Source organism: Rhinatrema bivittatum, chromosome 3, assembly GCF_901001135.1.
Source record: "Rhinatrema bivittatum chromosome 3, aRhiBiv1.1, whole genome shotgun sequence".
In the NCBI taxonomy this organism is placed as follows: Eukaryota; Metazoa; Chordata; class Amphibia; order Gymnophiona; family Rhinatrematidae; genus Rhinatrema; species Rhinatrema bivittatum.
This window is the reverse complement of record NC_042617.1, coordinates 314,711,506-314,735,806: the sequence shown is the minus strand read 5'-3', so window position 1 is coordinate 314,735,806 and position 24,301 is coordinate 314,711,506. Positions and strand designations below refer to the sequence as shown.

General features: G+C 40.5%; 1 protein-coding gene across 3 annotated transcripts in view; it reads left to right on the top strand.

Moving 5' to 3' along the window:
* Positions 1-24,301, top strand: part of GTF3C2 (general transcription factor IIIC subunit 2) — a 265,747-nt gene that overhangs the window by 117,558 nt on the left and 123,888 nt on the right. For all 3 annotated transcript variants that reach the window (XR_003855599.1, XM_029595224.1, XM_029595225.1), the window contains exons 9-11: positions 3,426-3,537; positions 6,841-6,958; positions 14,198-14,229. Coding sequence is in view for 2 of the 3 variants with exons in the window: in XM_029595224.1 (XP_029451084.1) it covers positions 3,426-3,537; positions 6,841-6,958; positions 14,198-14,229 (262 nt within the window). In the remaining variant the exon portion in view is untranslated. The remainder of the gene's footprint in view (positions 1-3,425; positions 3,538-6,840; positions 6,959-14,197; positions 14,230-24,301) is intronic.

Here is a 24,301-nt window from a genome sequence, read left to right as displayed (position 1 = left end):
TTTTTAATCTGTAAAGCGATTAAGAAATGCTGATAAATAAAAGAAGGCTCTTGTACGATGTGTTATGGATGAGGGTGAAACGGGGTAATCTAAGGAAATATTTATTTACAGAGAGGGTAGTGGATATATGGAACTGCCTCCCCCTGGAGGCGGTGGAGACAAGTACAATATCTGAATTCAAGAAGGCATAGAAGAAACAGGGTCTCTGAGGGAGAGGTAAGGATTGTAAAGCTGACTAATTGGTATATATGGTCAGACAGCACAGGCCATAATAGTCCTTTCCTACAATCATGTTTCGATGAACTGAGCTAACTGCAGATTCAGATGGAGTTTCCAGCATATTTAGAAACCCAGAGACCTCATTGTGGGGATCCTTGTTCTTATGGACATTGGCTCCCATCACCTTACTAGCTTGTCTTAAGAATTTTGGGAGTGAAAGGTCTTCCAGTAGTAAAGAACATTCTGGTGGATCAGGTAGAGGATGCGAGGGATCACCATAAAAAAGGGTAAATTTGGTAGCATCGGATGATGTCACGCACATGTCACGACTAATTCATCCCTGCTCATCGATGGAGAACCAAAAATTGCCATAGGTTAATCCAGTTCTTTCTCATCCCAGAGGTGGCCAGTCTGTGGCTCTTTCATGTTCAAAATGTGACACTTTCTTTCCTGGACACATGGCAACTGAGCAGCATTGTAGAGGACAGCAGGGGGACGGGCTGGAGCAGGAAACGCACACAATAGAGCAGAGCGAACTATGTTGCTCCCTACTCCAGCGCCTCCCCTCCTGGCTTCGCAGTGCTACTGGTTAATGCAGGGACAAAAAGGAGGGGCTGCAGCAGAGATCAGAGGCTTTTCTTTGCTCATTCCTGCTCAATTGTCCCCCTCCTGGTCTGCAGCCAGCAGCAGTAAAGGATAAGAGGGGATGGGAGGAATGAGGCTGGAGCTGACGACAGCAAAGAAGTGCCAGTCAGTTCTCTGCTATAGCCCTCCCTGACTTGTCAGACTCCTCACCCCACTTGTTGCCTGGAGTAGAGGGCTCTTCTCTGGTCTGCTTTCTGAAGGAGAAGGGCTCTTGTGTACATTGCCCCAGGCCCCAAAGACTTGGGATTCAGAGGGGAGTAGGGTCACACAGAGCTCTAATCAGGCCAGAATAATTTGTGGCAAAAGAAATGAGGATAATAGGGCGAATGAAGTTGAGTAGTTGGGTGAGGGGAGAGGAACAATGCATGAAGTGAATGTTGGGGGAGGTGAGGGATGCTTGAAGGAGAAGCAGGGCAAAAGGGGCTGAATGTTTCTGGGGCACTGACGTGGAAAGGGGTGAATGTTGTGGGGAGGGTAGAATAGCACAAGGAAGAGATTATGCTGTGGGGGGAGTTGAGGGGGTGTATATTGTTTCCGTCCCCATCTTCCTGAAGACAGAATTGCAAATTGGACTGTTTGGCATTTTCTTTCTCCCCATGGTCCACATTGCCACCTGTTTGCAACAAATGTGAGGTGATCAGGGCTTGAGTGGGGGAAATGGAGAAAGAGAAGGCCAGGATAGGGTTATGTAGGAGATCCATGGGGGGAGTGGGGGGCACATGAGAGAGCCAGGTTAAGGTAGAAGGTTTCAAAAGAATTGGGAAAGGTAGTAAAGGGGTATGAAAAAGCCAGAGGTGTGATGAAGGTGAAGGGGTAAGGGCCAGAGGTGATTATTGGGAGGGCGGAGGGTTTGCAAGAGGCACGGTGGGGCAGTGCAAGAGAGAGTGAATGCTTCTAGGGGGAGTGACTAGAAAAGGGGTGAAAATTGGAAGCCAGGGACTTGGATGTGTGAGCTAGAAGAGGTGAATGCAAAGGGTCTATGCAAGAAAGCCAGAGAGGGCATTAGAGGAAAGGAATTGGAGAGAAGTGGGGTGGGGCCAGAGAGATACTAGTGATGGGCAGAGGGTGAGGATGTAGCTCAAGGTTGGAGGTGTTATGTGGGGGCTGCTAAGCCCTTGTCGTTCTTGTGGGATTGGGGAATGTTATGCTGGGGCTACTGACAGAGATTGATTAGGATAGGGTGGGGGATTGAGAGAGATATCAGTGGGGAAGAAAGTCTGATATTGACAGGGTGGGGGAATTGAAAGACTGGAGGGAGGGGAGATTGGGGCCAGGATGGGATTGTGAGAGAGAGAAACTGGCGGGGACAGGGTTAGAAGATTGAAAAAAAAAAAAAAAAAAGACTTGGACAGGGTGGAGGGATTAAGTGAGAGACAGGACAGGTTTGTGGGTTTGAAAAAAAGACTGGTGGAGGGCTTGTGAGAGAATAATGGGAACAGGACATGATTGCAAGAGAGACTGGTGGAGATGGTGGGTGGAATGAGAAAGATCCTGTTGGGGAAGGGGAGGGTTTCCCATTCCCCACTCCCCTTGTCTCTTGAAAACGTGAGGAGCTTTGCTGTTGTGCGTTCTGTTTCCTTGGTTCTTGGTGCATAAAATGTTGGCCACCCCTGCTGTAGCCCCTGGGGAACCTCTGGATTTATCCTACTCCCTTTGAATTCTGTTACCATTCTCATCATCACCAAATCTTCCAGGAGTGTATTAGAGGCATTCACAACTCTTTCCATAAAAATATATTTCCTGATTATATCCCTGTTGGAGCTTCATATCGTGAAACCTTGTTTTACAAATCATTTTCTACTAGAAAATGTTTGATTCTTGTGCATTTTTATAATGTTTCAGGTATTTAAAGGTCTGTTTCATATCCCCCATATCTCCTCACCTCTAACGTATACATATTTAGGATAAAACCAGGTCAGATGAGAATGATAGGATAGCCCTAAGCAGATTCAAAAATAAAAAACCTGATCTGAGAAGAATAATGTAAATGCACCAAAACATGGCCATGCTGGGACCTGTTTAATCTGGGCTATGTGCATTTTATTCTCCTTTTATCGGATTTATTGGCACCGGGTTTTTGATTTACTGATTTTTGATTGTATTGTTTTTGTGCCAACATTCTTTTCTCTATTGTATATTAAATAGTTACGATATTTTTTTAGATCGGGTTATTATATCTGCCTAGGTTATCCTGTTATCTTCATCTGTCGTCATTCTCATGTTTTGTTTGGGAATGAACCTAGGGTTAAAGCCAGAACCTTTCCACCCCTGGAGAACTGGATTAGGCCTCTGGCCTTGGAAGTGGGTTACTGGGAACAAGGAAGCTGTTTCCAGCAACTTGAAGGTTACCTATGCATGTGATGGAACATGTACTCTGTTTGTACTTAAATGGTTTGATTTGCCTTGAGTACACAAACCCGATGAACCCGGATACATTCTTGACAAAATGTCAGAGAAAATTTAACTTTTTTGTAAAAATCTGAAAAAAATGACCACTTACACTTGAAGTTCAGAGGCAGTGGTATAAACTCACAAACTTGACTGTTTTTCTCTTTTGTTAGCTGTGCCACAAAAGCTTCTTTGGCCTATGGTATTGCAGTGGATCTTGGCTGTGTCTGGGATTTGAAGTTCTGCCCAAGTGGGGCCTGGGAGCTGGCAAGTACTCACAGAAAGGTACAGTAATGGTCATTTCAATCTTGACTTTTAACTATTTATGTAATAAGATATAATTCTGTCATCATGCTGTATTGTGCTCCTATACTGTGCACTGACTGCATTTAGGAAGATTTTATAATACTGGTAGTGTCCATTCTAGTAAAAGTAAAGTGACCAGTGGGTTATACTATTGCTCAGTGCTAGGACTTTCTATTTAATATCTGCAAAGGAACATCAGGGAAAAATTGTTTCCTCTTCATCCAGCCAGACCAGTCCTGACGCATGGTCTATACTCCCCACTAGCAGACGGAGACAGAACAGGTTTGCTGATATCACCCGTTATAGTTTCTGATCCTCCCCTGGTTGAGCAGAGTTTTCCCCAGAGAGAGAGAGGTGTTCTGGTGGGAGTACTGGCTGCCTTAAGCAGCCTGTTCTCCTTCTCTCTCCTCTCTTCTCCTCTAGCCTTTTTTTCTTCATTTTAGCTCTAGCCTATGCTTGGTTCTTAGCTCTCTCTTCTCCTATTCAAAAGATAAAGCTTGTTTAAAAAAAAAAAAAAAAAAAAGAGCCTGAGAGCATATGCAACCGGGCCAGGTGGTTCCAGTTGCCTCAGCAGTCGGCTACAAAGGAGAAGAGTGAATCAAACAGCGAGTATTGTTCTGGGGGAGGGAGGAGTTGTCAGGGTCATCTGAGTGCAATAACCGTGGTGGCATCTGGAGGTGCACGGGCTTCACCACATCGGGAGTGGCAGCATAACAGTTTAGTGCACAGAGGAGGGGTGAGTACAAGATGATATGACCCCGCAGTTTGGGGGGATCTCCCACAGTGAAATTGACCTGGGTAAGAAGTTCCCACCAGCAGGCTATCAGCTGCAGTGGGAGCATTGACAATTTTAGGATTGTGTGATCTGTTGAGGGAGGCTAAAATTGAATTCTCTGAGGACAAGCAGGATGGCAGTCCTCACATTCGAGGTGGCATCATTCCATGGAGCCCGGCATGCAAAAGCTATGTAAAAGTTTCCAGAACTTTAACTGAGCTTATTGTGCATGCCCATGCCATGCCATTATACCACACGGTATCCCTTTAGTTTCTGTTTTTCCATGGAGCCCCTTAGGTCGCAGTTAATGAACCTCTTTCGTTGTTTTTCTCAAGTTTTGTGCGAATTTTCATGTTTTCACTTGGTATTTCTGGCTTCTGTCACAGGGTCCCACATCTCATTCGTCTTATTTATTTAGATTTTTATATTCTGCTTTTTGACACTTCAAAGCAGATTACATTCAGGAACTGTTTGTATCTGAGGCAGAGGAGGCTAAATTGACTTGCCCAAGGTCACAAGGAGCGACATTGGGACTTGAACCCTGGTCTTTCCAGATCATAGCCTGCTGCTCTAACCACTAGGCTACTCCTCCACTCTTAGCTCCCAAGGTATGGTTTTTCGGCATTTTCTTAAGTTTTGATTAGTTGTCATTCCTCGGGGAGGAGGAGCCTTTAGTGCCCGCCAGCCATCGACTCTTCACTGTCGTCAGGTTCAGTTTTGCATCCTTTTTGTTTCACTCGGACATGTCTAATGGATTCCAGCAGTGCCCTTTGCAATAAAACCATGTCTATCATGGACCACCATGATAGATGTCTCTTCTGCTTGGAGCAATTGCATGATCTCCAAGGGTGCTCTTAGTGCAGTTAAATGACCCCAAAAAGATGCTGGTCTCATTTGGATCTCATGAAATATCTGTTCAGTCACCAGAAGACCGAACCATCGGCATCAAAGGCAGTGACACTGAAAGACTTCGGAGCTGCACTGAGGTCAGGAGAGCCATTAACATTGTGGGGTAGGTAGTGGTTGATGGCTGGTAGGGAACCTGGAGATGGACCATTGTTGAAGTCCTCCAGATTGAAGAAGGCTTTGGGTACAATCTCTTTGACCTTAGCATCGAGAAAGTCACAGACTGAACATCAAGGGAAGCTGACGAAGCATTGGCATTGGTCTCAGTTGATGCTCAGAGCCGGGACCATCTGCTATCAGCTGAGAATAGACCCCTCTGCAGACTGTGCTGAGGAGAGCTCATCCTCTAGACATGCTGAAGACTTGTGACAGTCTCCACTGCTGATCCATTGTTGATTTTTGGTTCTTTGGACATGAGGCTTCCTCGGGACATTGGGAGTCCTCTGAGTCCAGGCCCAGATGGCCAGTTGCACGAGTCCTTGACCTGCTGGCCAAGGACAGCGCATCCAGAGTGCCTTCTGCGGAATGCAGCGAGACAGGCACTCACTGGATGTGGAAATGATTCTGAAGGGGGATGTCCACAGGTCTTTCTTCCAACCCTTCTCAACGAGAAACATAGAAATATAGTAGAAGGTGATGCATATAGGGAAAAATAACCCATGCTATAATTACACAATGTTGGGTTCCATATTAGGTGCTACAACCCAAGAAAGAGATCTAGGCGTCATAGTGGATAACACATTGAAATCGTCGGTTCAGTGTGCTGCGGCAGTCAAAAATGCAAACAGAATGTTGGGAATTATTAGAAAGGGAATGGTGAACAAAACGGAAAATGTCATAATGCCTCTGTATCGCTCCATGGTGAGACCACAACTTGAATACTCTGTACAATTCTGGTCGCCGCATCTCAAAAAAGATATAATTGCGATGGAGAAGGTACAGAGAAGGGCTACCAAAATGATAAAGGGAATGGAACAACTCTCCTATGAGGAAAGACTAAAGAGGTTAGGACTTTTCAGCTTGGAGAAGAGACGACTGAGGGGGGATATGATAGAGGTGTTTAAAATCATGAGAGGTCTAGAACGGGTAGATGTGAATCGGTTATATACTCTTTCGGATCGTAGAAAGACTAGGGGGCACTCCATGAAGTTAGCATGGGGCACATTTAAAACTAATCGGAGAAAGTTCTTTTTTACTCAACGCACAATTAAACTCTGGAATTCGTTGCCAGAGGATGTGGTTAGTGCAGTTAGTATAGCTGTGTTTAAAAAAGGATTGGATAAGTTCTTGTAGGAGAAGTCCATTACCTGCTATTAAGTTCACCTAGAGAATAGCCACTGCCATTAGCAACGGTAACATGGAATAGACTTAGTTTTTGGGTACTTGCCAGGTTCTTATGGCCTGGATTGGCCACTGTTGGAAACAGTATGCTGGGCTTGATGGACCCTTGATCTGACCCAGTATGTCTTGTTCTTTTGTTCTTATGTTCTTAATAAATTATGTATATATATGTATGTATATGTATATATATAGATATAGATATATATATAGATATATACACACACATCTTATTTTTTTCTCCAATTAAATGTCCTCCACAGAATCCTCAAATGCCCAGACTAGGACTCCTGGCAGCTGCGTTCTCAAGTGGGAATGTTGAAATCTACAGCCTGCCACATCCAGATTCCCTGCACAAATACAAGAAAATGCAGGTAAAAGGTAGGAAAAGACAAACATTTTCCAGAGTATCATATGCATTTATTTCTTTAGAGATGTTGTATCCCGGTATGGGACAGTGCTGTACCGGGGTACAAATTATATTGCAATGGCAGAGAGGAGCATCTGGGAGGCGGAGTGGTGCTTTATGTCCAGGATGGCATAGAGTCCAACAGGAAAAAGATCCTGCATGAGACTAAATGCACAATTGCATTTTTATGGCTGGAAATCCCTTGTGTGTTGGGGAAGACTATAGTGATAGAAGTATACTACCGTCCACCTGGCCAAGATGATGAGATGGACAGTGAATTGATAAGAGAAATTGCTAACCAAATTAGTAGTACAGTAATAATGGAAGATCTTAATTACCCCAATATTAAATTGGGTAAATGTGACATCAGAACATGCTAGAGAGATAAAGTTCCTGGATGGAATAAATGACAGTTTTATGGAGCAATTGCTTCTGGAACAGAAGAGAGAGGGAGCAGTTTTAGATCTAATTCTCTGTGGAGCACTGGATTTGGTGAGAGAGGTAACGGTGGTGGGGCTGTTTGGCAATAGTGATCATAATATGATCAAATTTGAATTGACAGGAAAATAGACAGTAAGTAAATCTACGGCTCTAGCACTAAACTTTCAAAAGGGAAACTTTGAGAAAATGTGAAAAATAGCTTAGGAAAAAACTGAAAGGAGCAGCTACAAAGGTAAAAAGTGTGCAAGAGGCATGGACATTGTTAAAAGAAAAAACAACAAAAGAAACCCAAAAAACATCCTAGAAGCACAGACCAGATGTATTCCACACATTAAGAAAGGTGGAAGGAAGGCAAAACTATTACCGATTACCGGCATGGTTAAAAGGGGAGATGAAAGAAGCTATTTTAGCCAAAAGATCTTCATTCAAAAATTGGAAGAAGGATCCAACAGAAGAAAATGGAAAAAAGCATAAGTCAAATGTAAGACATTGATAAGACAGGCTAAGAAAGAATTTGAAAAGAAATTGATCGTCTAGGCATAAACTCACAGTAAAAACTTTAAAAAAAAAATATATATCCGAAGCAGAAAGCATGCGAGGGAGTCGGTTGGACTGTTAGATGATTGAAGGGTTAAAGGCGCACTTAGAGAAGGTAAGGCCATCGCGAAAAGATTAAATGATTTCTTTGCTTCAGTGTTTACTGAAGAGGATGTTGGGGAGATACCCATTCTAGAGAAGGTTTTCATGGGTAATGATTCAGATGAACTGAACCAAATCTCAGTGAACCAAGAAGATATGGTAGGCCTGATTGACAAACTGAAAACCTGGACCTTATGTAATACACCCCAGGATTCTGAAAGAACTAAAAAATGAAATTTCAGTTAAAATTTGTAACCTATCATTAAAATCATCCCTTGTACCTGAAGACTGGAGGGTGGCTAATGTAACCTCAATCTTTAAAAAGGGCTCTGGGGCAATCCGGGAAACTACATACCAGTTAGCCTGACTTCAGTGCCAGGAAAAATAATGGAAAGTTTCTAAAGATCAAAATCACAGAGCATATAGAAAGGCATGGTTTAATGGAACAAAGTCTGCATGGCTTTACCCAAGGCAAGTCTTGCCTCAGAAATCTGCTTCACTTTTTTGAAGGGATTAATAAACATGTAGATATAGGTGAACCAGTAGATATAATGTATTTGGATTTTCAGAAGGCATTTGACAAAGTTCCTATTGAGAGGTTTCTAAGAAAAGTAAAAAGTCATGGGATAGGTGGCAATGTCATTTCATGGATTATAAACGGGTTAAAAGACAGGAAACAGAGAGTAGGATTAAATGGACAATGTTCTCAGTGGAAAAGGGTATACAGTGGAGTGCCTCAAGGACCTGTACTAAGACCCTTGCTTTTCAATATATTTATAAATGATCTGGAAAGGAATACGACGAGTGAGGTAATCAGATTTACAGATGATACAAAATTATTTAGAGTAGTTAAATCACAAGCAGATTGTGATAAATTGTAGAAGGACTTTGTGAGACTGGACAATTGGACATCTAAATGGCAGATGAAATTTAATGTGCAAGGTGATGCATATAGGGAAAAATAACCCATGCTGTGGTTACACGATGTTAGGTTCTATATTAAGAGCTACCACCCAGGAAAGAGATCTAGGCATCATAGTGAATAATACTTTGAAATCATCAGCTCAGTGTGCTGTGGCAGTCAAAAAAGCAAACAATGTTAGGAATTATTAGGAAGGGAATGGTGAATAAAATGAAGGATGTCATAATGCCTCTGTATCACTCTGTGGTGAGACTGCACCTTGAATACTTTGTACAATTCTGGTCGCCGCATCTCAAGAAAGATAGTTGCAATGGAGGAGGTACAGAGAAGGGTGACCAAAATGATAATGATGGAACTGCTCCCTTATGAGGAAATACTAAAGAGAGCTTGGAGAAGGAGATGGCTGAGAGGGGATATGATAGAGGTCTTTAAAATCATGAGAGGTCTAGAACGGGTAAATGTGAATCTGTTATTTACTCTTTTGGATAATAGAAGGACTAAGGGTCACTCCATGAATTTAGCAAGTAGCACATTTAAAACTAATCGGAGAAAATTCTTTTTCTTTCAATGTACAATTAAACTCTGGAATTTGTTGCCGGAGGGTGTGGTTAATGCAGTTATTGTAGCTGTGTTTAAAAAAAGGATTGGATAAGTTCTTGGAGGAGAAGGCCATTACCTGCTATTAATCAAATTGACTTTGAAAATAGCACTGCTATTACTGGCATCAGTAGCGTGGGATAGGCTTAGTTTTTGGGTACTTGCCAGGTACTTGTAGCCTGGATTGGCCACTGTTGGAAATAGGATGCTGGGCTGGATGGACCCATGGTCTGACCCACTATGACACAATTTCTTACATTCTTATGTTTTTATGTTGATTTAAAGAATCAGTAAAGAGCCCCAGTGAATACCGTGTTCACCTCCTACAAACTGCCTTTCTGGACAGGTTCTTTGTTTTATTTCAACATTTCGATTCTACCTATCCAAATATCTTGTTCTAGGCAATTACAATCATGAAACATAATATAATTTTACAATGAATTAAAAACCAATCAAAATATAAAATAAATGATCAAAGAAAAATAGTAAAATCAGTTGTCTGGCCCAAAGTCCTGAATACAAAAGAATGTCTATATATTTATCCTGAATGACTATTCTTTTTCTTAAACTTCAGCCAGGAGGGCATTCCACAGTTTTGTCCCAGCTTAAAAAAAACAAAACCAAAAACAATACTCTATTGGAAGTAACAAGATTTCCAGAACATTTCTCGAATAACTTGGACCCTCCTCTTTTATAACTTTGATCACTAACTACTTAATCTTAATCATGATCCTTCAGGCAGCAGGTAACCAGTGAAGAGCCTTCAAGTAAGAGTGATCTAGTCAAAGGATTGTGGTTGATTAACTGGGCAGCAGCAGCAGTCTGAGTTCAGAAGCCCTAAAAAAAAAAAAAAAAAGTTACAGTAATCAATATTAACACTGTGACTTCAGCACTGTCCTACAATCTGCTGGCTGAAGGTGTACTGAATTTCAGTCTTTTAAATAGCCTAGGTTGAAACAGATAGTGAAAGCATGCAGAGGCTTGGCTTCGGGAATGCTTTCCAATATAGATTTGTAGAAGGGGTATTTGTAGGTGTGCGGTGTGGCTGTGTTGGGTGTGTGTTTGGGGGAGTGGATAGTATTGATGCATGAAGAGTATATAGGTGGAGTTGGATGGGATTGTGTGGAGAGGATGTCTGTGTGGGGATATTGGGGTGTGTTGAGGAGATAAATGTAGGAGTGTTTTGTTTTTTTTGGTGGGTTAGGGTTGGGCAATGCTTGGGGTTTGGGGTGTGTTTTGGGGGATTAGCTGTGTGTGTATGCAAGTAGCAGATGTGGTTTTGAACCAAGGAACCCTAAAGTAGAGAGAATTTTTATATGCAGTCTGTAAAGGTGCCATCTTATTCACTGCCCAACAAGCACTATCAGCTTGGTCACCCAATATATCATTTTCTGAGGGTTTATATGTTTGAAAGAAATAAATTCTCAAAGGTAAATGAACTGGTCCTCTATAGGTTTTCTGGTTTCCCAGGTGGGCAGGGAGGTACGACCAGTAGATGTTCTTAAATAAACGTGCATTATGAAATGATGGGTCCAAAAAACTTCAGCTGCACTTAATTCTTGGATGGCATTCTCTGCCACCATTTCTTTAGCTACCAAAATTAGATCTGCTTGCTTTTTGAAATAGAATTTCGTAATCTGTGTTTGCTTGTTGAAATATTGCTACTAAATCTGTTGACTGCTTTCCCTTTTTTGGTCTACTTTTTGAGTGCTTAAGAGAAAACTCTTGTTTTTCTCCTTGTTTAAATTTAAATAAGTGCATTGGAAAATCTATCTTCCTCCAGCCAATCCTCCACATCATAAGTGCCATGCTGGGTCAGACCAAGGTCCATCGAGCCCAGCATATCATGTCTCTGACAGTGATAAGTCCAGGTCACAAATACCTGGCAGATCTCCAATAGTTGTTGTTTCTTATATCTCACTCTTAGGGATAAGCACTGGCTTTTCCATGTCTACTTTGGCGGATCAGTGTTTATGAATTTTTTTTATCAGGAACTTGTCCAACCCTCTTTTGATCCCCACTAGGTTAATTATTTTGACCACATTCTCTGGCAACAGATTCCATGGCATGATTGTGTACTGAGTGAAAAAAATATTTCCTATGATTTGTTTTAAATCTCTTTAGTTGCTAGTTTCATGGAGTGTCCCCTAGTTCTAGTGTTTGAAAGAGTAAATAACCATTTCCTATTTACCTATTCTATTCCACATATGTATTTTTAAATTTTCATCATATTCTCTGTCTCCAGTTTTCCAAGTTTAGTAACTTCATGACATGTCCCCTGATCATAAGAACATAAGAAATTGCCATGCTGGGTCAGATCAAGGGTCCATCAAGCCCAGCATCCTGTTTCCAACAGAGGCCAAAACCAGGCCACAAGAACCTGGCAATTACCCAAACACTAAGAAGATCCCATGCTACTGATGCAGTTAATAGCAGTGACTATTCCCTAAGTAAAATTGATTAATAGCCATTAATGGACTTCTCCTCCAAAAACTTATCCAAACCTTTTTTGAACCCAGCTACACTAACTGCACTAACCACATCCTCTGGCAACAAATTCCAGAGCTTTATTGTGCGTTGAGTGAAAAAGAAATTTCTCCGATTAGTCTTAAATGTGCTACTTGCTAACTTCATGGAATGCCCCCTAGTCCTCCTATTATTTGAAAGTGTAAATAACCGAGTCACATCTACTCGTTCAAGACCTCTCATGATCTTAAAGACCTCTATCATATCCCCCCTCAACCGTCTCTTCTCCAAGCTGAACAGCCCTAACCTCTTCAGCCTTTCCTCATAGGGGAGCTGTTCCATCCTCTTTATCATTTTGGTTGCCCTTCTCTGTACCTTCTCCATCGCAACTATATCTTTTTTGAGATGCGGTGACCAGAATTGTACACGGTATTCAAGGTGCGGTCTCACCATGGAGCGATATAGAGGCATTATGACATTTTCCGTTCTATTAACCATTTCCTTCCTAATAATTCTTAACATTCTATTTGCTTTTTTGACTGCTGCAGCACAATGAGTCAATGATTTTAAAGTATTATCCACTATGATGCCTAGATCTTTTTCCTGGGTGGTAGCTCCTAATATGTAAACTGCTTTGCATTTACCTGTTCCAGTCCACTCATGATTTTATAAACCTCTATCATATCTCCCTTCAGCTGTCTCTTCTCCAAGCCAAAGAGCCCTAACCTCTTTAGCCTTTCCTCATAAAGAAGCTTTTCCATCCCTTTTATCGTTTTGGTTGCCTTTCTCTGCACCTTTTCTAGTTCTGCTATATCTTTTTTTGAGATATGGATATCAGAATTGCACATAATACTCTAGGTGCAATTGCACCATGGAGTGATACAGAAGAATTATGAGATTCTTCATTTCATTCTCCATTCCTTTCCTACTAATTCCTAGCATTCTGTTTGCTTTTTTACCAATGCTGCCAGTAAGGCAAGGATTTCAGTGTATTGTCCACGATTTCATCTCAATCTTTCCTGGGTGGTGACTCCTAATGTGGAACCCAACATTGTGTAACTGAGTTTGGATTATTTCTCCCTATATGAAACATGGCACTTACAACATTACATTTAATCTGCCATTTGGATGCCCAGTGTCACAAGGTTGTCCTGCAGTTTCTTGCAATCGTCTTGTGGTTTAACTTGGAATAATTTTGTTGGTCTACAAATTTGATCATCTCACTCGTTCTCTTTCCCAGATCATATATAAATATGTTGAAAAGCTCTGGTCCCAGTACAAATCCCTTGGGCACACCACAGTTTACTGTCCTCCATTGAAAATACTGACCATTTAGATCTACTCTCTACTTTCCATCTTTTAGCTTACTTCACAGTTCACAATAGAATATTGCTTCTTACCCTATGTCATTTTAATTTCTTGAGAAGTCTGTCATGAAGGACTTTGGATTTTCAGAAGGCATTTGACAAATACACTATATTCACTGGCTCACCATTATCGCTATGTTTATCCTTTAAAAAAATATAGCAGATTAGTGAGACAGGACTTCCTTGGGTAAGTCAGTGTTGGCTGTGTCCCAATAATCATGTCTGTCTATATGTTCTGTAATTTCATTCTCAGAATAATTCCTACCATTTTTTCCAGTACAAACATCTCACTAACCAGTCTGTAGTTTCCTGAATCAATCCTGGATTCTTTTTTAAAAATTGTCATTATATTGGCCACCCTCCAGTCTTCAGAAAGAATAGATTATTTTAATGATAGTTTACAAATTACTAGTAATAGGTCTGCAGTTTCATTTTTGGAGTTCTTTCAGAACTCTGAAATGTACACAGTCAGGTCCAAGTAACCTGCTACTCTTTATTTTGTCAGTTTGCTGTATTTCATCTTTCAGGTTCACCGTGAATTTTTTTTTTCAGTTCTTGTGAATCATCACCATTAAATACCATTACACATACCTAGTTGGAATTGAGGGAGAGAGAACTCAGTGCAGTTTGGAAGAGAATCGATCAGTACTTTCATGACTGAGATAGATAAAAAGTATTCTTTGGATTTGGAGTCAGATTGAACTAAGATTTAAAAATATAATGGTTTGTGCAGTTTTTTCCTAAAGCATCTGAATGTCCTTTGTTGCTCTTTTTCATAGATCCCCATTTGTCTAAGTACACCATCTGCAAGGTAAGTGTGCTCAGTTTATATATTTGTGCACTATTTGTTTTCATACTGGTTTCATTTAAATATATTGGAAAATGAATCTAAGCCATTTGTACTTGCCTTCTATGTATAAGAAAATAAGAATTGCCGAAATGGATCAGATAGAGGGTCCAAGTCCGGTATCCAGTGGCCAATCCAAGTCACAATACTTAGCAAGATCCCAGACAGTAAATAGATCCCATACTGCTATCATGCAATGGCTATTTGCTAAGTCTGCTTGGTTAATAACAGTTTATGAACTTCTCCAGGAACTTGTCCAAAACATTTTTTAAACTGTTATGCTGCCTTAACCACATTCTCTAGCAATGAATTCCAGCTCTTAATTCTGCGTTGAGTGAAGAAGAAATTTCTCTGATTTGTTATGAATGTACTACTTACTATCTTCATTAAGTGTCTCCTAGTTTGTTTTTTTTGAAAGAGTAAATAATCGATTTACATTTACCCATTCTATGTCATTCATGACTTTATAGACATCTATTATATGACCCCTTAGCCATCTCTTCTCTAAGCTAAACACCCTTACCTCTTTAGCCTTACCTTACAAGGGGGAGCTGTTCCATCCCCTTTATCATTTTGGTTGCCCTTCTCTACTCCCTTTCCAATGCAACTATATTATAGTTTCTGCAATTTTCTTTCTACCCTTCTCCTGTCACTAAGGTGCCTCTTGTGTGTATCTCAAGCATTCTTGAATTTGGTCATTGTTTTGGCTCCTGCTGCCTATATAGGAAGTCTATTCCATGTTTCCAATAAAGTTTAAGTTAAAAAAAAAATTTTTCTTGCATTACTTTTGCATGCATAATGATCCCTTGTCTTTGAGCCTCTAATTTATTGGAAATTGCTATCTTCTGGTACCTTATTGAAACTTGCTAGATATTTGTATGATTGTATTATATTGTATAGTAAGTTTTTGCTAGTAAAACCAGTACTCAATGTTACAATACTTAATAAAAAAAAAAAAAAGCCAAAATACAATAATAAATCAGTAAATATATATGAACATAAAGGGTGAATCATTAAATACATAACAAAACAAGATCAATTTAAATTCTCATAAAATTACAACAAAAAATGCATCAGTAATTCATAAAATGTCACCAAACTTATACAAAAGCAGCCCTTCCTAGTGCCCCTTCTCTTATGAAGAATGGAGCTGTATATCTTCTAACAAATCTAAAAAGCTAAGGCTAAAATAGGATGACTTGCAATAAGTAGTTTATATGAAACTAAAATGGCATAATCAATTTACATTATAAAACATAAAATATCATTTAAAATAAAACCGTAAAACAAGTTCCCACTCTCACTAGGGAAGAACTAACATACTAAATGTCCTATAGGCCGGTTGGGGAGTGCAGGGATTAGTCTGCTACAAGACACTGCTAGCTGCCTTCCCACCTGCCTTGCGATTGTATGTCAGGGAAAAAACACCATGTATACTCCTTGAAAATATACTTTTATTAGATTTGGAAGGACCTGCATTTAGAAAATAACAATACCTATCTTTAACATCCTTTCTACTAAGCACCAGTTGTCTCTAAAGAACGTTCTGTAAAACATGCCATAAACCTTAGCCTGCTTATCATATGAATACTTGTGGCTAACTTACCCCTGATTCCAGTGTTCAGGTGATTCCTCTGTTCATCTCTGAAGCAGGTGCCGGCTGGAGTGCTGGAGAGCGTGGGCAGGGGAGAGGCTTGTTTCCTCTTTTGGCTGGCAGAGCAGACAGGGCTGGTTCTCACCCTTCGGGATAGCAGGGAAATCTGATCAGTCTTGGACACTCCTTTCACTTCCAGGAACATTTCAGCACAGGTTCTCACTCAGGATTTTCTCCCCAGTTTTGCATTCAGGATTTGGGCTCCTCCAGAGGTCCATGCCTCACCTCCCTGCTCCCTTTTTGGTTTCTGGGTCGCTATACCAGGAGATGGTTTTTTCATTTCTTTACGCCTTCTTGCCTCCTTGCCCCCCTACCTTATACTTCCCAGCTGATAAATATGCATAAGCTCATGCATACCCTCGTGCCTCATGGTCTCTTGCTGCATTGCAGGTCATTTTTCCTCCTTCATTTCTTCGGGAGGGGTCCTGCCACGTTGGCATACCAAGCAGTGTCAGCACTGTCTCCGGCTGCCCCCCTTTGCAAAGGTGGGTCTCTGTCCCTGACACTTGCTTAGGATCTTAAGTCATATTGTCTCTTCTGTCTGCTTTCTTTATTTGCACGGGAACTGACAAACAGGCTCATCTGATAAGTCCTCCTATACTGCTTTAGAACAAGGCCTCTAGTTTCCACTGATGCAAGGCAGTTTAAAGTTCACCTGGGTAAAAGTCCTCTTGCTGTAGCAGGTTCTGGGCCTGTCAGAATTTATGCTATACATGGCTATAATGATTCATAATTGGTGCATAATTGGTCCAAACAGGAGATATCTCCCTACAGTCCCTCCCAATCAATCCTAAAGCCCTGAAATATTAAACAAATTAAGGCAAATTAAATAAAGTCTAGCAAAATCCAACTTGCTTCATATACATAAGAACATGCCTTACTGGGTCAGACCAAGGATCCATCAAGCCCAGCATCCTGTCTCCAACAATGGCCAATCCAGGCCATAAGAACCTGGCAAGTTCCCAAAAACTAAGTCTATCCCATGTTACTGTTGCTAGTAATAGCAGTGTCTATTTTCTAGGTCAACTTAAGTAATAGCAGGGAATGGACTTCTCCTCCAAGAACTTATCCAATCCTTTTTTAAACCCAGCTACACTAACCACATCCCCTGGCATCAAATTCCGGAATTTAATTGTGCATTGAGTGAAAAAGAACTTTCTCCAATTAGTATTAAATGTGCCACATGCTAACTTGATGGACTCTTGGTCTGAACCAGAATGGCAATTTCTTATGTTCTTATGTTCATGGAGTGCCTCCTAGTCCTTCTATTATCCGAAAGAGTAAATAACCAATTCACATTTACCCGTTCTAGACCTCTCATGATTTTAAACACCTCTATCATATCCCCCCTCAGCCATCTCTTCTCCAAGCTGAAAAGTCGTAACCTCTTTAGTCTTTCCTCATAGGGGAGCTGTTCCATCCCCTTTATTATTTTGGTCGCCCTTCTCTGTACCTTCTCCATCGCAACTACATCTTTTTTTTGAGATGCAGCGACCAGAATTGTACACAGTATTCAAGGTGCGGTCTCACCATGGAGCGATACAGAGGCATTATGACATTTTCCATTTTATTCATCATTCCCTTTCTAATAATTCCCAACATTCTGTTTGCTTTTTTGACTGCCACAGCACACTGAACCAACGATTTCAATGTGTTATCCACTATGACGCCTAGATCACTTTCTTGGGTAGTAGCTCCTAATATAGAACCTAACATTGTGTAACTATAGCATCGGTTATTTTTCCCTATAATGCATCACCTTGCACTTATCCACATTAAATTTCATCTGCCATTTGGATGCCCAATTTTTCAGTATCACAAGGTCTTCCTGCAATTTATCACAATCTGCTTGTGATTTAACTACTCTGAATAATTTTATATCTGCAAATTTGATTACCTCACTGGTATTTCTTTCCAGATCATTTATAAATATATTGAAAAGTACAGGTCCCAGTACAGATCCCTGAGACACTCCACTGCCCACTCCCTTCCACTGAGAAAATTGTCCATTTAATCCTACTCTGTTTCCTGTCTTTTAGCCAGTTTGTAATCCACGAAAGGACATCGCCACCTATCCCATGACTTTTTTATTTATTCAGGTTTTAAACATTACAACCAAGAATACCTTGATAAACATATACATGGCCATTTGCAAATTTTAACATATAAAGTTTACCAATAAGAAACATAACGATGAGGTGGTGGAGCAAGGATATCGATCAATACCTGTTTTTTTGGACCGCTGACGGCAAGAAAAGGGGTGATGTGCTGCTTCCCGGCCCCCAACGAATCACAGCGAGACGTTTCCTTAGCGCCGACATCATCAACAGGGTGACTGGCTACAGCTTAAAAGCCAGCCCCCTGCGGCGCATCGACGCAGCCACTTGCGCCAGAGGGGCACGCGGCTTTGTTTGAGATTTGCATAAAGAAAGTTTATTGACCTTGGACTTAACCCCCCGGAATAAATTGTAAGTAAAGAATTCTTCTTAATTATTTCATATCCTGCTCCTAAACCTCCATCCAGGAAGGAAGTTTTTTTACTTAAGATTGCTGTGAAGGGGGTGCTTCGGTATCTGGGGCATTTCTTCTTTTTGAATTTTCCAAACCATGCCACATACAAAAAGGAAGGTTAAAATCAGGGAGGTCATTACATCATCTCCCTTATCGGAGCCTTCCCAACTTCAGATATCTGCCTTCTTTTCACCTGCGTCTAGTAATGATCCGGTGAATAAGGCTATTGAAGAGTCTGGCTTAGAGCGGATGCCTGCTCTTCCGGCTGAAGCATCTTTGAGTTCCGGGGCCCCAAAAACTCCTCCACCATCTCAAGAAATTCTTCCAGATTTCTTAGAATTGTATAAGGGGATAAGTGGAGGAGACCAGGCTAAAGAGGGACAATGAGAGTCGAGAATTGACGGTAATATTTCATTGCAATTGGAAAAACCTGCAGTCATTACTTCGGATTCCCTCTGGTCCGCTGTAAAATCACTAGAAGTAGCGATTGTAAATTTAACTAAAATAAGAGTCTAATCAGCATTTTATAAATATTGAGACATCCATTAAAAAATCTGACTTAGAAAGACACCAGATGGAAGTGAGAGTGAACAAATTGGAAAGTTGTCATCAAAGACTGACAAAGACTGAGATATTATATGATAAAAGGCTAGAGGCCATCGAAAATTAATTAAAATATCTAAATTTGAGTGTTAAATTTTCCAAAACATGATTTAATTTCACCATTGGATATATTTAAAGAATATTTAATACAAACTTTACAGATACCTCAACAAACAATACCTCCCATTTCACTGAATGTAGGATCTCCATTCGAAAACATGGGACTCTTGAGGCACCTGTTAACTCCTTTCAAATCCAGTGGTGGGGCCACTTGGCAACAGTGATCATAACATGATCAAATTTAAACTAATAACTGGAAGGGGGACAATAAGTAAATCTGCAGCCCTAACACTAAACTTTCCAAAGGGATACTTTGATAAAATGAGGAAAATAGAAAAAAACTGAAAGATGCAGCTGCAAAGGTTAAAAGTGTTCAACAGGCTTGGACATTGTTTAAAAATACAGTCCTAGAGGCGCAGTCCATATGCATTCCACATATTAAGAAAGGTGGAAGGAAGGCGAAACGGTTACCAACGTAGTTAAAAGGTGAGGTGAAAGAGGCTAATTTAGCCAGAAGACTTCATTCAAAAATTAGAAAAAGGATACAACAGAACAATAGGATAAAGCATAAGCACTGACAAGTTAAATGTAAGTCATTGATAAGGCATGCTAAGAGAATTTGAAAAGAAGTTGGCTGTAGAGGCAAAAACTCAAGTAAAAACTTTTTAAAATTTATCCAAATCTGAAAGCCTGCGAGGGAGTGAGTTGGACTGTTAGATGATCAAAGGGTTTCATGGGTAATGGTTCAAATGGATTACAGTAAATCTAGAAGATGTGGTAGGCCTGATTGACAAAGTGAAGAGTTGTAAATCACCTGGACTGGATGGTATACACCCCAGGGTTCTGAAGGAACTCAAAAATGAAATTTCTGATCTATTAGTAAAAATTGGTAACCTATCAGTAAAATCATTCATTGTACCTGAAGACTGGAGGGTAGCTAATGTAATCCCAATATTTAAAAAGGGCTCCAGGAGCAATCCACGAAACTATAGACCAGGTAGCCTAGCTTCAGTGCCAGAAAAATAGTGGAAAGTGTTCTAAAGATCAAAATCAGAGAAGATATGGAAAGGCATGGTTTATTGGAACAAAGTCAACATGGCTTTACCCAAGGCAAATCTTGCCTGACAAATCTGCTTCACTTTTTTAAAGGGGTTAATAAACATGTAGATAAAGGTGAACCGGTAGATGTAGTATATTTGGATTTTCAGAAGGTGTTTGACAGTTCCACGTGAGAGGCTTCTAGGAAAAGTAAAAACTGATGTCCTTTCATGGATTATAAACTGGTTAAAAGACAGGAAACAAAGAGGATTAAATGGACAATGGTCTCAGTGGAGGGGGGTGGGCAGTGGAGTGCATCAGGCATTTGTACTGGGACCCGTGCTTTTCAATATATTTATTAATGATCTGGAAAGGAATACTAGTAAGGTAATCAAATTTGCAGATGATACAAAATTATTTAGAGTAGTTAAATCACAAGCAGATTGTGATACATTGCAGGAGGACCTTGCGAGACTGGAAAATTGGGCATCCAAATGACAGATGAAATTTCATGTGGATAAGTGCAAGGTGATGCATATAGGGAAAGATAACCCATGCTATAGTTACACGATGTTAGGTTCCATATTAGGAGTTACCATGCAGGAAAGAGATTTAGGCATCATAGTGGATAATATATTGAAATCATCGGCTCAGTGCGCTGCGTCAGTCAAAACAAACAATGTTAAGAATTTGGAAGGGAATGGTAAATAAAATGGAAAATGTCATAATGCCTCTGTATAGTGGAAACTATTCTCAAGATCAAAATCGTAGAGCATATAGAAAGACATGGTTTAATGGAACGCAGTCAACATGGATTTACCCAAGGGAAGTCTTGCCTAACATATTTGCTTCATATTTTTTGAAGGGGTTAATAAACACGTGGATAAAGGTGAACCGGTAGATGTAGTGTATTTGGATTTTCAGCAGGCGTTTGACAAAGTCCCTCATGAGAGGCTTCTATGAAAACTAAAAAGTCATGGGATAGGAGGTGATGTCCTTTCGTGGATTACAAACTGGTTAAAAGACAGGAAACAGAGAGTAGGATTAAATGGTCAGATTTCTCAGTGGAAAAGGGTAAACAGTGGAGTGCCTCAGGGATCTGTACTTGGACTGGTACTTTTTTTTCTCTCTCACAACAAATATACACTTTAGGGTCTCACCAAATGATTAGGAAAGTCCAAACAGACAAGACTTACATTGACTGAAAGTTGATCGTCTCTTTTTCTTGCATTTTACCCGCCACAGGTTCGGCGTCTTCAACTATGGCGCCAAAATTAACTCTTTAAATTTTTCACGTGATGATCGGCCCGAGTAGAGCACCGTGTTCACGTCATCACGTGAAAAATTTAAAGAGAAAATTTAGAGAGTTCATTTTGGCGCCTTAGTTGAAGACGCCAAACCTGTGGCAGGTAAAAATGCAAGAAAAAGAGACTATTGACTTTTTCAGTCTATGTAAGTCTTGTCTGTTTAGAGTCTCACCAAACGATTAGGAAAGTCCAAAGTGTATATTTGTTGTATTTCGGAAGAGTAAATTGTGACTGAATACAGAGAAAATATCTCGGATTGAGTACATGCTGATTCTAGCCCCTGAAACAGCAGATTGCGAAACATGGTACCGTGTTGGGCATGAATTAATTTCAACGAAACGGGGAAGTAGTGCGCTTTTTAACATTCAAAAATCTTTTGCAAAAATAATTTTAAAAAATTATTAAAAATGTTGGACCAATGATTAAAAGGAATACCCCTTTGATTCATCAATAGAGCATTACGCAAGGCTCTAAAAGATGTCAAAGTAAGGGGATGATATGAAGGTCCCTTAAAATACTATTATAAATTGTGGTGGATATGTTTTTTGTGTGCAATTGTTCATTCGTATTACCTATTAAGGCATTTTTTTCTATCATTAGTTGCATCAGTAGCATGGGATCTTCTTAGTGTTTGGGTAATTGCCAAGTTCTTGTGGCCTGGTTTGGCCTCTGTTGGAAACAGGATGCTGGGCTTGATGGACCCTTGGTCTACCCAGCATGGCAATTTCTTATATTCTTATGTTATGTTCTCCGTGTTGAGACCACACCTTGAATACTGTGTACAGTTCTGGTTGCCGCATCTCAAAAAAGATATAGTTGCGATGGAGAAGGTATAGAGAAGAGTTACCAAAATGATAAAGGGGATGGAACAGCACCCCTATTAAGAAGGGCTGAAGAGGTTAGGACTGTTCAGCTTGGAGAAGAGACGGCTGAGGGGGGGATATGATAGAGATGTTTAAAATCATGAGAGGTCTAGAATGGGTAAATGTGAATTGGTTATTTACTCTTTCGGATACTAGAAGGACTAGGGGGCACTCCATGAAGTTAGCAAGTAGCACATTTAAAACTAATGGGAGAAAATTCTTTTTCTCTCAACGCACAGTTAAGCTCTGGAATTTTTTGCCAGAGGATGTGGTTAATGCAGTTAGTGTAGCTGGGTTTAAAAAAGGTTGGGATAAGTTCTTGGAGGAGAAGTCCATTACTTGCTATTAATCAAGCTGACTTAGAAAATAGCCATCAGTAGCATGGGATAGACTTAGTTTTTGGGTACTTGCAGCCTGGATTAGCCACTGTTGGAAACAGGATGTTGGGCTTGATGGACCCTTGGTTGGTCTGACCCAGTATGGCATGTTCTTAAGCTCTCCTCACATGTTTATTTTATTTATTGGTATTTTTTATATTCCGCTTTTTGCACTTTTTTAAGCACGTCCAAGCAGATTACATTCAGGTACTGTAGGTAATTTCCTTTCCCCAGAGGGCTCACAATCTAAGTTTGTACCTGAGGCAATGGAGGGTAAAGTGACTTGCCCAAGGTCACAAGGAGCAACAGTGGGACTTGAACCCTGGTCGTCTGGTTCCTAGCCTGCTGCTCTAAATACTAGGCTACTCCTCCATGTGGAGCATGTTTTTGTCATTAGATATAAGACCATGATCTAAGAAACCAAAACCTTGTGGACATCATTCACACAGCAGTATTTGTCTCTAGGATGTCTGTCCCCATGCTTCTACCCTTGACTAGAAGTATAGATGAGAATATCACCTGGGCTCTTAATTTTCACCAATATAGTTAATCTTTATCTAATTAAGAACACTTGATATATATTTCAGCTTTAACTTGGTATTCCATTCCAAGTAAATAATTATTTTAGGAAAATATTCAGCACACTATATTTGAGTTCCTTCACAATTTGAAAATACATAAGAAAATAGAGCATAAGAACATAAGCTATGCCACACTGGGTCAGACCAAGGGTCCATCAATGGTTTCCAACAATGGCCAATACAAGTCACAAGTACCTTTAAATACCGAAACATTAAATAGATCCCATGCTGGCAACAAACCCTATTGATTAATAACAGTTTATGGACTTCTGCTGCAGAAACTTTTCCAAACCTTTTTTAAACCCAGCTATGCTAACTACCTTAACCAGATGCTCTGGTAATGAATTCCAGAGCTTAATGGTGAGTTGAGTGAAAAATAATTTCCCTGTACGTACCAGGATCAGTCCAGACTGCTGGGTTATGCCTCCCTTCCAGCAGATGAAGTCAGAGAGAAATTGAAAAGCACCTCCCACATAACCCGGGGTGCCACCTGCGATCCCTCAGTATCTTCTCTGACTCCAGCAGATTGAGAGGCATAACCTGCGGTCCTGATCTCTAAATTTCTGTGGCCTTGCCCCACCAAGTTTGAAAAAAAAAATAATAATAATAAAGTTAGGAGATTTAGAACTTTTGGCTAGATCATTTAAAAAAAAAAAAAAAAAAAAAGGTTTGCTATTTTCTTACTTCTCTCTAGTGCAGCTAGATTGGGACAGGCAAGGCAGGGTATTGCCCTATAGCCCATCCCCGGAGCTTTTCTCTGCCCTAGCCCGGTGAGCAGAGGGGGAGGATTTACTGGTGGGCTGGTCACTCTCCCCCTCTCTCAGAGAGGTACTAATTCCTCTGAGTCTCCTATTTCTTTGTCAGTGCCTTCCTCCTTGAGGCTGAGTTTTCAAAAAAAAAAAAAAAAAAAAAGAAAGTTACTGAACGGCAACGTCGGGTTTTTTATTTAATTTCAAGCTGTTCTTACCTCAGCTGTGCCTGTCCATCTCCCGGCCTCCGGAAGGGGTGGATTTTCCACCCAGCTGCTGCTACAGAATGCCCA